The 15,422-nt window shown below is 42.2% G+C and overlaps 1 protein-coding gene across 1 annotated transcript in view; it reads right to left on the minus strand.

Moving 5' to 3' along the window:
• SACM1L (SAC1 like phosphatidylinositide phosphatase) overlaps positions 1-15,422 on the minus strand; it is a 58,724-nt gene that overhangs the window by 23,746 nt on the left and 19,556 nt on the right. Inside the window, exons 2-6 of the mRNA XM_053262014.1 lie at positions 10,958-11,055; positions 8,966-9,040; positions 6,075-6,202; positions 5,462-5,611; positions 4,930-4,989 (exon numbers count right to left, since the gene is read on the minus strand). Coding sequence (XP_053117989.1) covers positions 4,930-4,989; positions 5,462-5,611; positions 6,075-6,202; positions 8,966-9,040; positions 10,958-11,055 — 511 coding nt within the window. The remainder of the gene's footprint in view (positions 1-4,929; positions 4,990-5,461; positions 5,612-6,074; positions 6,203-8,965; positions 9,041-10,957; positions 11,056-15,422) is intronic.

Raw genomic sequence — 15,422 nt, forward strand, 5'->3', positions numbered from 1 at the left:
CAAATTTGTGTTTGGCAAAAAGACATATCTGGGTCAGAGAATATCCCTGTAAGCCACCACTTTATGAGGAATGACCTAAGACTCTCCTACAATATCTTCTTCTGAAATATCCCAGTCTTCTGTGTTTTCTTCTATCTAGTCTTCCCTTACCTCCACCCTCATTATTTCATTAGCAAACCTCGCATCCTCTCTTCCGTTGTAATTCTCTGAGTTGGGACTATATTAGCTCTATGTTCTGTACAATAAAGCACAGGCCCTAAAAAGAGATTGTTGCAGTAGCAGCAGTAGAAATAGTATCAGCACTGCATGGAAAAGGGAACTCCTGTTGCTACAGAAGAGAAAACAATGTGTCATATTTTTAATAATTTGTTTTAATAATTGTTTTATGTTACTATTTTTCTTTTTCTTTTTATGCTACTGTTTTAATTGTGTTATATTTTAATCTGTGCTGATTTGTAAATACCATGTTAAATTTTGTACACCGCCTGGAGATGTACATATCAGGCAGTATAAAAATATGATAAATAAATAAATACTAGCCGACCTGCACAGAGCATCTGTGTGCTTTGGGGCCGGCTGTTTTCCACTTCCTCTCCCTCCTGCCCCGGTCTCTCCCCCCTCCCTCCAGGCCCGCGCTCTCTTGCCTTCACTCCCTTCCGTTCGTTCCCCCTCCCCCCACATAGAGCCTCACCGGGTTGCAAGCGGCCAAAAAGGGCCTCGCTACCGCCGCTCCTCCTCTCCAACGGCGAACAGGGAAGCCCGGCCGCCTGATTCCTTCCCGCCCCAGGCTGCAACAGGTGAGGGGGCTGTGCCCCACCGCCCGTTCCCCACTCACCCCTGCAGGCGCCTCCAGGGCCAGTCTGTCCCGCTGCCTCCCACCTCCTCACAGCAGCCCACGGCGGCCGCCACCACCTCCTCACCGCAGCCGCCACCATTCCCCCCCACAGCTGCAGCTCAACTCAACGACCTCCTGCCACTCACTCAGCCAATCCCAACAGCTCCTGCCGCCCAGCCAATCCGCTGGGTTGCCGGGACGCATCCCCACAGAGGCACGTCTACGGGGATTAAATATATGGATTCATGCACAGAGTGCCAGGGAGGCTAAGATTTGCTCCTGTCTCTCCACCCTGCAAGATTTCTAGTCCTCAGTAGCAAACATCATCAAATATAAGTGCAGCACACTGCACTATTCATGGCTTATTCTTCTCATGCTCTACCACTAGAACAAGGCAATTCCATCTTCCTGAGCAGAGAGAAAAATACGTTTTCATGTTACAACTAAAAGAAAATTGACATTTCCTCCAAATCAGTATTTAACACAATTTAAATAATGCAATAAAATGCAAAATAAATGAGTCTATGAACTTGATTTTTTAAAGTTAATGTCCCTTCTGTGTAACGGACATAACATGACATAACATGAAATAATGGGAGAAAAATGAAACATTACAGGTTTCTTCTGAATATAGTATATTTATAATGCTGTTGGTGAAGTAACAAAGTTTAGGGCAGCAATATCACTGGAGCAATAGGGCAGCAAAGGGCAACAATATCACTGGTAGCGGGCAGAGGGAGATATGGCGGTGGTATAGCCCCTGTAACGGTCTGGCCGTTACAGGGAAAAACGGTCCAGGCTCCTGGGAGCTCCGAGAACACTCCCTCGTGGTTTAGGGTGCTGCTGCTGAATGCCAGGTCAGTTAATGCAAAAACATCTATCATCCAGGATCTGATTGTGGATGAGCATGCTGACCTAGTATGTGTTACAGAGACCTGGTTGGATGAGCTGGGCAGGGTTGGTCTCTCTCAGCTCTGTCCCCCAGGTTTCCAGATCATGTAACAGCCCCGTCTCGAGGGTCGGGGAGGGGGCGTTGCAGCCCTCTTTCGAGAGATCCTCCCCATTTCCAGATGCTCGGTCAGGCAATCTCAGAATTTCGTCTTTGAGGGTGGGCCTCTGAGATAGGCTGGGGATTCTGCTGGTGTACCGACCACCCCGCTGCACTTCAGTTTCCCTACCTGAGCTGATGGAGGTGGTCTTGGAGGAGGCCTTGGGTTCCCCCAAACTTAATGTTCTAGGGGATTTCAATGCCCATGCTGAGGCCCCCTTAGTGGGTGTGGCTCAGGATTTCATGGCCTCCATGGCAACCATGGGCCTGTCTCAGTTGATATCGGGCCCTACCCACATGGCAGGACATACTCTGGATCTTATTTTTGCTGACCAGAGAATAAATGACCTGGAGATGAGGGAGTTTGAGATAACTCCCGTGTCATGGACAGATCATCATCTGGTGGGGTTTAGTTTGACTGCTCCATCTGCCCTCTGCAGGGGTGGTAGACCAATTAGGATGGTCCGTCCCCGGAGGCTTATGGATCCGCTTGGATTCCAGATGGCCCTCGAGGAGTTTCCAGTGTCCAGAGCTGGTGACTCTGTCGAGGCCCTGGTTGATCTCTGGAATGGAGAGATGGCCAGGGCTGTTGACATGGTTGCTCCTAAATGCTCTCTCCGGCTTGGTGGAGCCTGTTCGGCTCCTTGGTTTTCCTCGGAGCTTAGAGTGATGAAACAACTCGGACGACGGCTGGAACGATGCTGGAGGAAGAGTCGTGCCGAATCTGACCGAACATGGGCTAGAGCCCATTTTACGGACTACTCCATGGCGGTGGGGGCGGTGAAGAAATGTTTTTTCTCCGCCTCCATTGCATCTGCTCAGTGTAGACGAACGGAGCTGTTTCGTGTGGCAAAAACATTGCTCCACACATCCCCCCAGGTAATAGGGGAGGAATCATCTACAGCCTGTTGGTTGCTCTAGTGGATGACCTTCGCCGTGAACTAGACAGGGGGAGCAACCAAGGAAGTTTCAACCCTACTCTCAAGGGTTGCTGCTCGCTTGACGAGATCATCTGAGGGGGCTCTGCTATGGGTGCCGACAATGAGGGAGGCTTGGCTATCGTGCACTAGGGACAGGGCCTTCTCTGTTCTTGCCCCCAGACTTTGGAATGCTCTCCCAGTGGTCATTCGCTCCTCGGACTCCATCAGTTTTTAGGAAGCTTGTTAAATCTTGGCTTTTTATCCAGGCCTTTACATGATTGTTTTATTGCTGGTTCTGTGTGTTTTTATCTGTTTACAGTGTTTATGTTTTGTATTTTATATATTTTAAATCAGATTTATTATATTTTTAGCTTAATACTTTTAGCTGTTTTTATTATGTTTTTTAACTTTTGTAAACCGCCTTGGGATTGTTTTTAATGAAAGGCAGTATATAAATTTAACAATAAATTTTAAAAAATAAAAAAGTTACACGTGTAATTAGTATACTGCTTATCCAAACATGATCTAAGCTGTTTAGACCTTTACTCTTCATGTGATAGTCCAATCTAAGCGCTCTCATCCTGTTGTCCTTCTGGTGGCTCAATTACATTGGTAAATTTCATGATGGCTCTTGCATTTACTGGCTCTATAGCTACACTCTGCTTCATTGAAGCTTCTTTGTGCGAGATACAGCACTTAGCTAACGTCCATCATGACACTGGTGCACCACATTAATTTGTCTTCAACAATACCAGGGAAAAATTATCTCTCTATCTGACAACAGAACTCAACAATGTACTTTTACATTCTCTGCTTCCAGCTGGCGGTGTTGCATTCATGTGGTCCTTATAACCTGGTGTAGCAGACATGATCACCACAAAAAGATGCAACAGGACTGATCTGTGTCAGTGTTTCCAGGCTTTTTCTGAGTTGATGAGATTGATGTTTCTGGGTAAAATTTGACTGCCAACCTCTTAATTACAGCAATTTTTTCTGTGGATCATCTGGGATTGCTTTGTTGGCATAATAGTTTATTTTACCCAAGAACTGGACAGATGAAAAGCCTTTTGCTAGTGAAAAACCAGAGCTATATTTTGCAGCTCTTGATGCTGTTAACAGATTCCACTTTCTCATTTTGTATCTTCTCATTCGTTTTTATCTGCTCTGCTTCTTGCTTTCTTTTCCAATTCCACCTTGCTCTGCAAGTTTTTTGCTGGTCATTTTTATCCCTTTCCTCCTGCTTCTTCTGGTTAGACATGCTTTCCATATATTTTTTCATTCTTCCCTCAGCTGTCTTGGCAATGATATCAAAAATTAACAAGAGCTAAGAAAGGAAAATGGCATAATATATGTAACTGACGTAACATGTGTCATGTCAGTTATCGTTAAGTGTTACGTCAGTCAGTCACTTGAAGTTCTTACAGAAAAATCACCACATTGTTGGAATATTACTAATACAAAAAGTTCAATTATATAAAATATACTTGATGATTCTCCTAAACTATCATGTTACAGTTGATTTCAACCAAACGGAACTATAAATAATTATTCTTGTTACTGGTATAACAGGTTCCGACTCACGTTTTGATTAGCTGCTGTCTGAAAATTGTTGTTAATTTTATTGGCGGGGGGAGGACCAATTCATTCACTGTAGATTAAAACACTAAATTCATCTGTGTCTGAATCTGGATATGTGCCTTTTGAACTTTATGATTTTTCACTAGATTTACAAGCACCACATGCATGATATTAGAAGTGGCTGCATGCCACATAACCTATTCATATGATCCAGACAACTATCCATTTTTAAATGTTGATAGGCCTACTTTTATGTGTATGGTAAATTACATAAAACTTCCAATATTCTTTTTTTGCATCCACTTTTCCATGGAATTGCTTTATATTAAGTGGGCATTTGCAAGAATCTACATCACTAGAGTTTCTGCTTCAATTTATATGAAACTTATCAATTTTTCTAACAAGATAGTTTGCTACAACAAAGAAGACTCCATCTCGTATCAGCTGTTCCAGTTGCCTAAACTGGAAGCACACAAAGCCATAAAGACCAGGAGTTTTTACTATGAGTTATTTTGGATATTATGTCAAACAAGATGCATGTACATTACCTCAGGCTGAGCAGCAAATTCTCTAAGAAGATGTCCATTCCATACAAACCGTGGATCTGCCTGTAAAGTTAAGTCACAAGATACATCTCAAGCAAATTGTCTTGTTAGTTTTAAGGAAACATTAATATGTTGCAGTAAGCCAGTTTCCCTGCTCTCTCAGGATTCCAAGAGAAACACAAGTCTCCTTTCCAGGAAATGCAAGCAAATTCGACATCAGGTCACTGGCTTGCAAAACTAACTCCTGAATGATCAGTTTAGAAGGGCTGAAGGATTTTTGTTGCAAGATTCCATCTTAGTTGTTATGGGCAACATCCAGACTAATTCCCACTGAAATTAATGGGACTTAAATTATGACTCATTTCTCTCATCAATTTTAGTGCTTCTTAGTCATGACTAGTCTAGATGTTGCCCACTGTATACATACCTTTTAATTTTTGCAATTGAAATACCAAGATAGCACACAATCATCTATCTACTGTAACTATACATTTCTTTACTAAAGTTGACAAGAAGCTGTCACAGACATTCTTACCCTCTCCAGCAAGCTCATTTCTTGAAACTCCGGACTTGTATTAGCCAACCGTTGTAGAGTGTGCGTTAAGTCATATGTTGTAGAGAAATAAAATCCATCCATGTTCAACACATGGCTAAGCATTGCTAAAAACACTTTATTGTCCTGTAACTGTTACAAAAAAACAAAAAACAGTTATTTACCATACTTTCACCAGTTCCACTATCTTCCACAAGTGGAGACAAGATGCCCATCATACCCAATAAACATATTTTTCCCTTCCTAGAGAACAGACAGAATTGCATTCTGCTCTTACAGAAAAGAGCCCATTTCCACGCCTTAGAGGCAACACTGATGTGCACTAATGTTTCCAGCTACATCCCCTCATGTTACACTAAATTTTGTTTTGGCGGGCCCCCTGACCTTCAGGGCTAACTTTTCAATGATCCAAGGGTGAGTAGGGCAAAGGCCCATGTGAAAAGGAAGCAAACCTATTTGTGAAACATTCATCATGCTCTGAAAGAAGCTTCAAGAGCATGGATAAGAAGATATACTATCATTTTATCTTATCTTGTCAGAAGTCAATTTTTGAGGCAGTCAAAAGACATTTTGCTGTTACCAAGTCAACTCCTACCTGAATATCAGTTAAATGTAGCATTGTCTTTTTGTAAGAGAGGATGTCAAAGTCTGTTGCTTTCCAGACAGCATGATTGAAAAAGTCACCTATTTTTCTCTTTTTTGTTATTACAATAAGGTATGTGCCTGTAAAACAGCAAGATACAAGTCAGCTACATAACCTTTTGGGTAAAAGAAAAAGTTAGTTATAACACACACTACACTACATGACTTCAATCTTCATGTCTTGTTTCTAATAAACGTAGTGGCCCCATCCTAAAACTTGAGAGGTGGTTGGGTTTAATGGACTTACAAAATGTGGATAATTTTGTATCCCATGGGTGTATTGGTTGAGAGGACTTCTGTTCTATTGCTTCCTGTTCCAGGTTCATGAGATTCATGTTCACTTTATCTTTAAAATATTCCAGATACATATTATAATTGGAGACTACTATTCCATAAGACTGCAGATGGGGACTTGTGCTTCAATGCTCCCCCATGCAAGAAGCTTCCTATTTCAAAAGTTATTGAATCAGGGAAAAAGATTGTGGTCCCTTCATCTTGATGTGTTACTTATATAGAAAATGTTTACACATGCATAAAGTGGAGCATTTGAACATGCAAATACCCAGCTTGCAGCCTGAAGTGATGCAGTCCCAGCAGAACTATACATTATCATTCTGAATATATAATCTCGCTCTTATCACAGGACCTTTGAACAGAGTGTACTATGATTCATCATTGTCAAAACATTCAGTTTAATACATCTCAGCTCCAGGTAGCCCTGGAGTGTGAATTTGTTGGTTCTCCTGGACTTCTCAGCAGCTTTCAATAACATTGACCATGGATGGTATCCTTCTGGGTAGTCTCTCTGGGTTGGGACTTGGGGGCACGGTTATACGAAGGCTCCAAAACTCCCTGGAGGGTCCTACCCAGATGCTGGGGGATGCCTGCTCCACCCCTTGACCTTTGGGGTGCCACAGGGATATATTATGTCCCCTATGGTGTTTAATATCTACATGAAACCTCTGGGAGAGGTCATATGTGAGTGTGGGTTGTGGTGCCATCAATATGCTGATAAAAGAAACTATATACATAAAATTATGTATATAAACCATGCATAGTAATCTGTTGAAAAATTACACTCCACAAATCAATATCGTATTACCAAAAAACCATTGTATCAAAAAATTGCAAACAAACAAATTCCTTACACATCTGTGGTAATTCACAAAATGGACAATTGTATGGATGTATTAACAATAAAGAAACACACAATAGCAATTAAAGAATCCCAAGGTTGTAGCTGAAGGGTCAAAAGGTGATTGAAAGTTCCTTTTTAGGTGTACAATAAAATCAAAAGCTTCCTGTAGTGTGTCACAGGATCAGTTCTTACATTTCCTCAATCTTGCTACTGCTCCAAAAGATCAATTCTTGCTTGCCTAAAAGAGTGTGGGCTGTGGTGCCATCAATATGCTGATGACACCCAGCGCTAACTATCTTTTAAGTCAGCAGGCACCAGGGAGGCAGCAGATACTCTGAAACGGGGTTTGGAGGTTGTTCTGGACTGAATGCGGGGCAAACAAGCTGAAACTTAATCCAGATAAAATGGGAGTGCTCTGGGTTGGTAAAACTGGTCATCTGAGTAGCGAGGTAAATCTGGTCTTGGATGGGGTCATACCACCTCTGAAAGACAAAGTCCACAGCTTGGGGATGCTTCTGGACCCAACACTGTACTTGGAGGCACAGGTAGAGGTGCTTTCTACCAGCTGCAACCCTACTTGGAGGAGCTGGAGCTGACCTCAGTCACTCATGCTTTGGTAACATCCAGATTGGACTACTGCAATACTTTACATGGGGCTGTATGGGAATCTGGTAAGGAGTCCCTTTATAAGCAAGCGGGGCATCGGGAATTCCCTAACTAAAAAGGAACTGTGGCCTGAGAGGGGGAAGCGAGAGGGCATCTTACCCGCTGTGGCTGTGGTAGCTCCCCAGCAACCCACAGGCACTCCTACCCCTTCATTCACCATGGGCTGGCTGGCAGTCAGTTCCAGCCTCTGCGCATGCATGGAGACTGGGGCCGCGGAGGGAGGGGGGCCGCAAGGTAAGGGCAAGTGGTAAGAGCGGCCACAGCAGGTAAGGTGCCCTCTCGCCCACCCCCCTCAGGTCTCAATCCCTTTTTAATTAGCGAACCCTCACCCCCCTCATGCTTGTAAAGGGGAATCCTTACCGATTCCCCTTTATGAGTAAAGCACTCAAACTGGGTTGAAAGCACTAACAGAATCACTGCCGGTTCCAAGGAACCAGATTGTGGACTGGGCAGTTTGCCACTAACAGAGATCCAGTTGGTAGGGAATAGAGATAGGGCCTTTTTAGTTATGGCCCCTCAACTTTGGAACACCCTCTCAGAAGAGCTTCACCATACTTCCTTCCTCAGTGTTTTTAAAAGAGATCTTTTTAAAGAGACTTTTTAATGTTTTATCTCCTGCTTGTATTGGGTAGGTTTTTTAGTTCTCAGTTTTTAGCTTTCTATTAACTTTTAATTTGAAACTTTTTAAAATGTGGTTTCAGTCTGGTCTTTTAACTTGTTTAACCTTATTAATGTTTTACTTTACATTGCATTTATTTTGTTGATTTTATGAGCGGCCCCAAACAATAGTGTACTGGAGGGGCGGGGTATAAATATATATATTTTTAACAGCTAAATCTTACCATCTATATTACTGGAGTTTAGACTCTCTTCATGACCTTTATTATTCAAGTAATAGGTTTTTTTGTTGAAATCAAATTTAAAGTTTAAAAATTGCCATTTCAAAACTTTCCACACACGTTTCTTTTCTCCACCCGCAACTTAGGAACAATTAATATGCTGACACCAATATACTTTCATTAGTTCAAATAGTCTCATACCTGCTACTAGACGTATTGTTCCCAAAATACCATATATTTGTCTAGTCACAGCTGAAGGCGGAACATCTTTCTTAACTGTCAAGAAAAACAGCATGAACTGTCAAACTATACCAACATTATGTCTATCACATGCACCTAAGAAAGATTCAGTAATGTGTCTAATTAAATAATTTTATAGTATTAAAATCAAAATTGAAAATCTGCTGGGGGGAAATAGTTAACATATGGAAATATCACCAACATTTTGTTAACTGAAAACATTCAGATTTTTTATCAAACAACTGAATTTATTCCAAAGCAAACTGAGTTGCCACTAGATATCAGAATGACTTTCTTTTCGAAACAAATAGAAACTTCAACAGTTCTTCAGTATCAATGTCATACCTTAAAACTAGTACCTGCATAAGGTTATGGGGGTGAGGGGCCATGTTCTCTGTAACAGGAATTCCCAGAGGTTGTTGACTACAAGTCCCATCATCCCCAACTGCAATGGCTTATGGTTGGGGATTATGGAAGTTGTGGTAAGTATTATCTGGGAACCCCTATTTCAGAAAACACTGGTAGTGGGATGGGGAGAAGAGGGAATGTTTTTAATCGTTTAAAGGCCTGTAGTAACTCCTGTTGACTATCAGTTAGCAAGAGTTACCCACAACTAGGGATGTGCTGAAACACGATTCAGGTGTCTAAATTGCAGGCACATCCCTTTAAAAACAAGGACTTACACAGCCCCTTTAAAGCTGAGGAGAGCAGGTCTATACCTGCTCCTCCAATGGTCACCATTGCCATAATCCTGGTGCTCCCCCTAGCTATGCCCACATGCCATCTCCCAGCTGCCGCTGTGCAACACCGGCACACACATGGCTGCCATACATGCGCAGCAGGCATGTGTGTGCTGGTGTCACACAGGGGCAGCTGGACGACACCCCACCAGCATGGGGCATAGTTGGGGGGAGCATCAGGATTAAGGCAATGGTGGCCATTGGAGGTGGAGCAGGTATGGACATGGGGCTGTGTAAATCCTCATTTTTTAAGGGATCATGTGCCCATGATCCGGATGTCCAAATCGCGTTTTGGCACATGCCTACCAACAACCAAGAAAGTTATGGTGGTGGGGAATTGGTACCAGCTACAAGAAATCTTTAAATCACTAAAACATGGAGCAATACTATGGATATTAGATTCCAAGTTAAATTTGCATCTGTTAAGGGCATATATTTAAACTGGTTTAATAGACATTCCCAGGGAGCCAAGCAAATTATAGTTCTCTGGAGGGGCATTAGGAATCTGTAATGGAACTGCCAGCTCCTCACCAAGTTACAATTTCCAAGATCCTGTAGGGAAACCTATGACTGTTAAAGTGGTATACATGCAATACAAGTTTGCCATGTAGACATGCCCCAGACTTGGCAGACATCACATTTCTAGCAGGTTCTTGGGTTTACACTACTGTAAACTCTGCTGCCAAATGCCAAATAATACAGAGGCAACAAGGAAGAGAGAACTCGTAACAGAGTAATCATTACTTCTTTCTTCATCACAGATGCATCAATCCTACATTCTTTCCTTTCCTTAACAACAGAATGCATCCAGGAACTGCACAGTTAAGAAGTCCACAGCATTCTCTAACAGTTTGCAGTAAACAGAACTTTCGAAAAACAGTAAACACAAGATTGATTGTTTAGGCACAATAAGTTAAATACAATGCAAGCATCAGAAACATACATATTCAAACTGAATAACTTTGGTAATCTTGATCTGATTCAGTTTTACAGAATGCACAGGTCACTAAAAATAAAAAACTTAAAAGTAATCATTTATCAATTTGCTGACAGAATACAATTTTGTGAGAGAGGAAAATGGTGAAATATGAGAGATGCTATTAAAATGAACCAGATATGAAAGCTTTTAGGCCTCTAACAACTTTATTTTGTAGGGTTTAAACAAAAATCTATCACCAAACCAGGCAATTTTTAAGTGACAGTGAAGAGATACCTGTAAGCGTGACCTCTGTGGAGACTCTGTCAATAGCAAGTACATCATCTGCTCCATCATCGCAAGCTTCCACATAAAACTTTTCTGGTGTTATGTGTCTAAAAGGAAAGAGACATACAAGAGAACATCACCAGACAAGCAGCAGCATCTTACAACATGTGGATAAAGGTGATCCAGTTGACATAGTATACTTGGACTTCCAAAAAGCTTTTGATAAAGATCCCCACCAAAGGCTCTTGAGTAAACTTAGCGGTCATGGAATAAGGGGAGAGGTTCATGTGTGGATCATTAACTAGTTGAAGGACAGGAACAGAGAGTAGGAATAAATTGACAGTTTTCACAATGGAGGTAGGTAGGAAGTGGATCAGTACTGGGGACCAGGGATCAGTACTGGGGACCAGGGCTCTTTAACTTGTTCATAAATTATCTAGAAGTTGGGGTGACCAGTGAAGTGGCCAGATTTGCAGATGGCACTAAGCTATTTAGGGTAGTGAAATCCACAACGGATTGTGAGGAGCTCCAAAAAGATCTCTCCAAACTGGGGGACTGGGCGACAAAATTGCAAATGTGGTTCAATGTAAGCAAGTGTAAAGTGATGCACATTGGGGCAAAAACACCGACTTCACATATACGCTGATGGGATCTGAGCTGTCAGTGACGGACCAAGAGAGAGATCTTGGGGTAGAGGTGGACAGCTAATTGAAAATGTCATCTCAGTGCGTAGCGGCTGTGAAAAAGACTAATTCCATGCTAGGAATCATTAGGAAGGGATTGAAAATAAAAATGCTAATATTATAATGCCCTTATACAAATCTATGGTGCGGCCACATTTGGAGTACTGTGTACAGCTTTGGTCACTGTATCTTAAGAAGGATATTGTAGAACTGGGAAAGGTGCAGAAAACGACAACCAAGATGATCAGGGGCCTGAAGCACCTTCCTTATGAGGCTAGGCTAAGCATCTGGGGCTCTTTACCTTGGAAAAGAGGTGACTAAGGCAAGACATGATCGAGGTGTATAAAATAATGAATGGAGTGGAGAGGGTGGACAGAGAAATTTCTCTCTCTCACAACACTAGAACCAGGGGTCACCCCATGAAACTGAAGGTTGGGAAATCTAGGACCGACAAGAAGAAGTACTTTTTCACACAGCACATAATTAATCTATGGAATTCTTTGCCATGGGATGTGGTGAAGGCCACCAGCTTGGATGGTTTTAAAAGGGGCTTAGACAGATTCATGGTGGACAGGTCTATCAATGGCAACTAGTCTGGTGGCTGTGGGCCATCTCCAGCCTCAGAGGCATGATGCCTCTCAATACCAGTTGCAGGGGAGCAGCAGCAGGAAAGAGGGCATGCACATACCTCTTGCCTGTGGGCTCCCCAGAGGCATCTGGTGGGCCACTATGTGAAACAGGATGCTGCATTAGATGGGCCTTGTGCCTGATCCAGCAGGGCTGTTCTTATGTTCACATCAGGGTCCACTATGATTCACAATACTATATATGGCTGGTTATTATCTTTAAAGCCCTTAACAGTTTGGGCCCTGGATACCTGAAGGACTGCTTGCTTCCAAGGATTTCTGCCCGCCCAAAAATATCAGAGGGCCTTTGCTCCATGTGCCAACATTGAGAGAGGCTAGATTATTGTGCACATGGGACAGGGCCTTCTCTGTTGTTGTCCCCAGACTCTGGAATGCTCTCCCAGTGAATGTTCACTCTGTGACAACTGTGGCTGCTTTAAAAAAAAACTCAAGACCTTTTTATTTACTCTGGCTTTTACCTCCTAGAGGCTGCCAGGTTTCTCAGCTTTCTTGCATTTGTTTCTTTTTAATTGTTTCTTGGTGTTGTGATCTTATACTAGTGGCATGAATTCCTGGTAGATGAAAATACTTCTTCCTTTTGGAAATTTTCACCCTGGTTTCCAAAGCTTCTACACTGCTCAGACCTGAGCATTAAACAACTAATGCTAAACTCACCAGAACTATATTTTTGCAGTAGGTGATCCATATACTTTAATAGTTTCTGTTCTTATGAGTATATTATTTATTCAATTTGTATACTGCCTTTCATTAAGGATCTCAAGGCAATTTACAAAAGTAAAAATACAATAAGATCCCATAAAAGTTACATTTAAAACCTTACAATCAATTAAACATTAAAACCATACATTTCCTGCTGTCCCTTGTCCCACTTATAGTAGTGCACTGCATCAGCCTTTCCCCACATCATGTCTGCTCCTTAAGAGCCGACACATTGGGATCTCGCACATTGTACTGGTCAAAGACTGTAATAAAGTTTATCTGTCTCTCACATGTGCAGCATCCAACTAGCTACTTAGTAAGGGAAAAGAAAGAGCTAATGCAGCTGCGACCACATGCCTGCACTTTCCAGGCACTCTCTCAATTCTTCTATTTGCCCCTCCTACTTCTCCCTTTGCACCCATGACATCCCATTCTTTTATGCCTCCGTATATCTTACTCTCTTTCCAGAGTTCTAGGCATGGTGCAGTGGGGAAATGACTTAACTAGCGAGCCAGAGGTGGCTGGTTCAAATCCCCGCTGGTTTGTTTCCCAGACTATGGGAAACACCTAAATCGCGCAACAGCAATATAGGAAGATGCTCAAATGCATCATCTCATACTACGTAGGAGACGGCAATAGTAAACCCCTCCTGTACTCTACCAAAGACAACCACAGGGCTCTGTGGGCACCAGGAGTCAACACCAACTCAACAGCACACTTTTGCTTTACCTTACAGAGCATACAGATGTGATACGGAGAGGCTGGTATAGTGCAATGACTGAGAGAGAGATCTGCGAGCCAGAAAGCCTCCTGTTTAGACATCATCTCAGCCATTAACTTACTTAGTGGTCTTGGGGCAGACCACCAATATCTACAAAACTAACTTTAAAGCATAGGTTTAACTCTTCCAACTTTTTCCACTGCCTTCTTCAAAGCAAGAAGGTTGGTTAGGAAAGCATACATTAATACAAAATACATTACTAGGGAAAGACACGCATAAAATACTAATTCAGTGAGCGGAGATAAGATGGTTTTCATAGTTCTTGCTAATGGCAGCTGTCCAACAACACAACATGCCAACTCACTTCCACCTTCAGGGAGGAAAGCATATGAGAGCCCATCTTTTTATCGTTAGCAGAACAACTGAAGCCTTGGCAGCTTCAAATAGAGCAATACAAGATGAGAAGTGGAAACAAGCAGTCTTTGAAGGGGTTGATTTATGAGCAAGGAACAAAAATTTCAAAGTTTTGTTAAGCAGCAGATTGATGTATACCCAAAAGGGGAACAGAAAAAACCTTGAGCAGTAGAAGAAAACTGGAGTATGGATATGCATATATTTATATGAGTGCTTCATACATCACCATTCATTATGCTGAGAGACAGAAGCTCCATTACAAGGCACTCAAAATTAAGAACAGACAACAGGGAAGATAATCAACCAGGTGATTAAGCTAGGTAAGCCATTTCCATGCTCATCAGCTGGAACACAGATAGGAGGCTTACTGCTTGAAGTTTCAGCCATCTGACTCCACATTCTGTTTTCACAGTGGCAGGTTTTTCAGGTAGCATTTCTGAGCTAACTCTTCCCCCCTCCTTTGATCTCTTTCCATTTCCTCAAGGCAACGAGAGAAGGCTAGAATCACAGGATATCAAATGGAGGTTTAAAGATGTTAATAAGAGCAACTGCAAACTCTTAGTATAACTCTTAAAACCCCTGCTAACTTAGTAAAGAGGCAACTTTTAACGTGGTGATTCTCTTTTATTTAACTGGGAGAGAGTAACTGGCCCTATCCACCCCCAGCACAGTACCTCCAGTGACTTTTGCTGGTGTCAATCTTAGGTTTCTTTTTAGATTGTGAGCCCTTCAGGGACAGGGTTCCATCTTATTTATTATTTCTCTATGTAAACCACCCTGGGCCATTTTTGGTAGGTAGGTAGGGATTTATTTGATTTCTATACTGCCCTTCCAAAAATGGCTCAGGGCAGATTACACAGAGATATAATAAATAAATAAGATGGATCCCTGTCCCCAAAGGGCTCACAATCTAAAAATAAAACCTAAGATTGACACCAGCAAAAGTCACTGGAGGTACTGTGCTGGGGGTGGATAGGGCCAGTTACTCTCCCCCAGTTAAATAAAAGAGAATCACCACGTTAAAAGGTGCCTCTCTACTAAGTTAGCAGGGGTTTTAAGAGTTATACTAAGAGTTAGCAGTTGCTCTTATTAACATCTTTACACAGAAAAGTGCTAGAGAAAAGACAGTACACAATGAATTTTGAGCTAGCAATTCTAAAGAATATAGCCAACAAGTTAGATATCCAAGTGTGCTCTAAACAGAATCATTACTCTATATGACAGTAGGGCCTCAAGCTTGTTCCTCATAGGGACGTGCATGAAACAGATTTTGCATTTTGTTTCAAGCTCGAAACGAGACACTAAATGGT

The sequence above is a fragment of the Hemicordylus capensis genome, chromosome 6 (assembly GCF_027244095.1).
Source record: "Hemicordylus capensis ecotype Gifberg chromosome 6, rHemCap1.1.pri, whole genome shotgun sequence".
Taxonomy (NCBI): Eukaryota; Metazoa; Chordata; class Lepidosauria; order Squamata; family Cordylidae; genus Hemicordylus; species Hemicordylus capensis.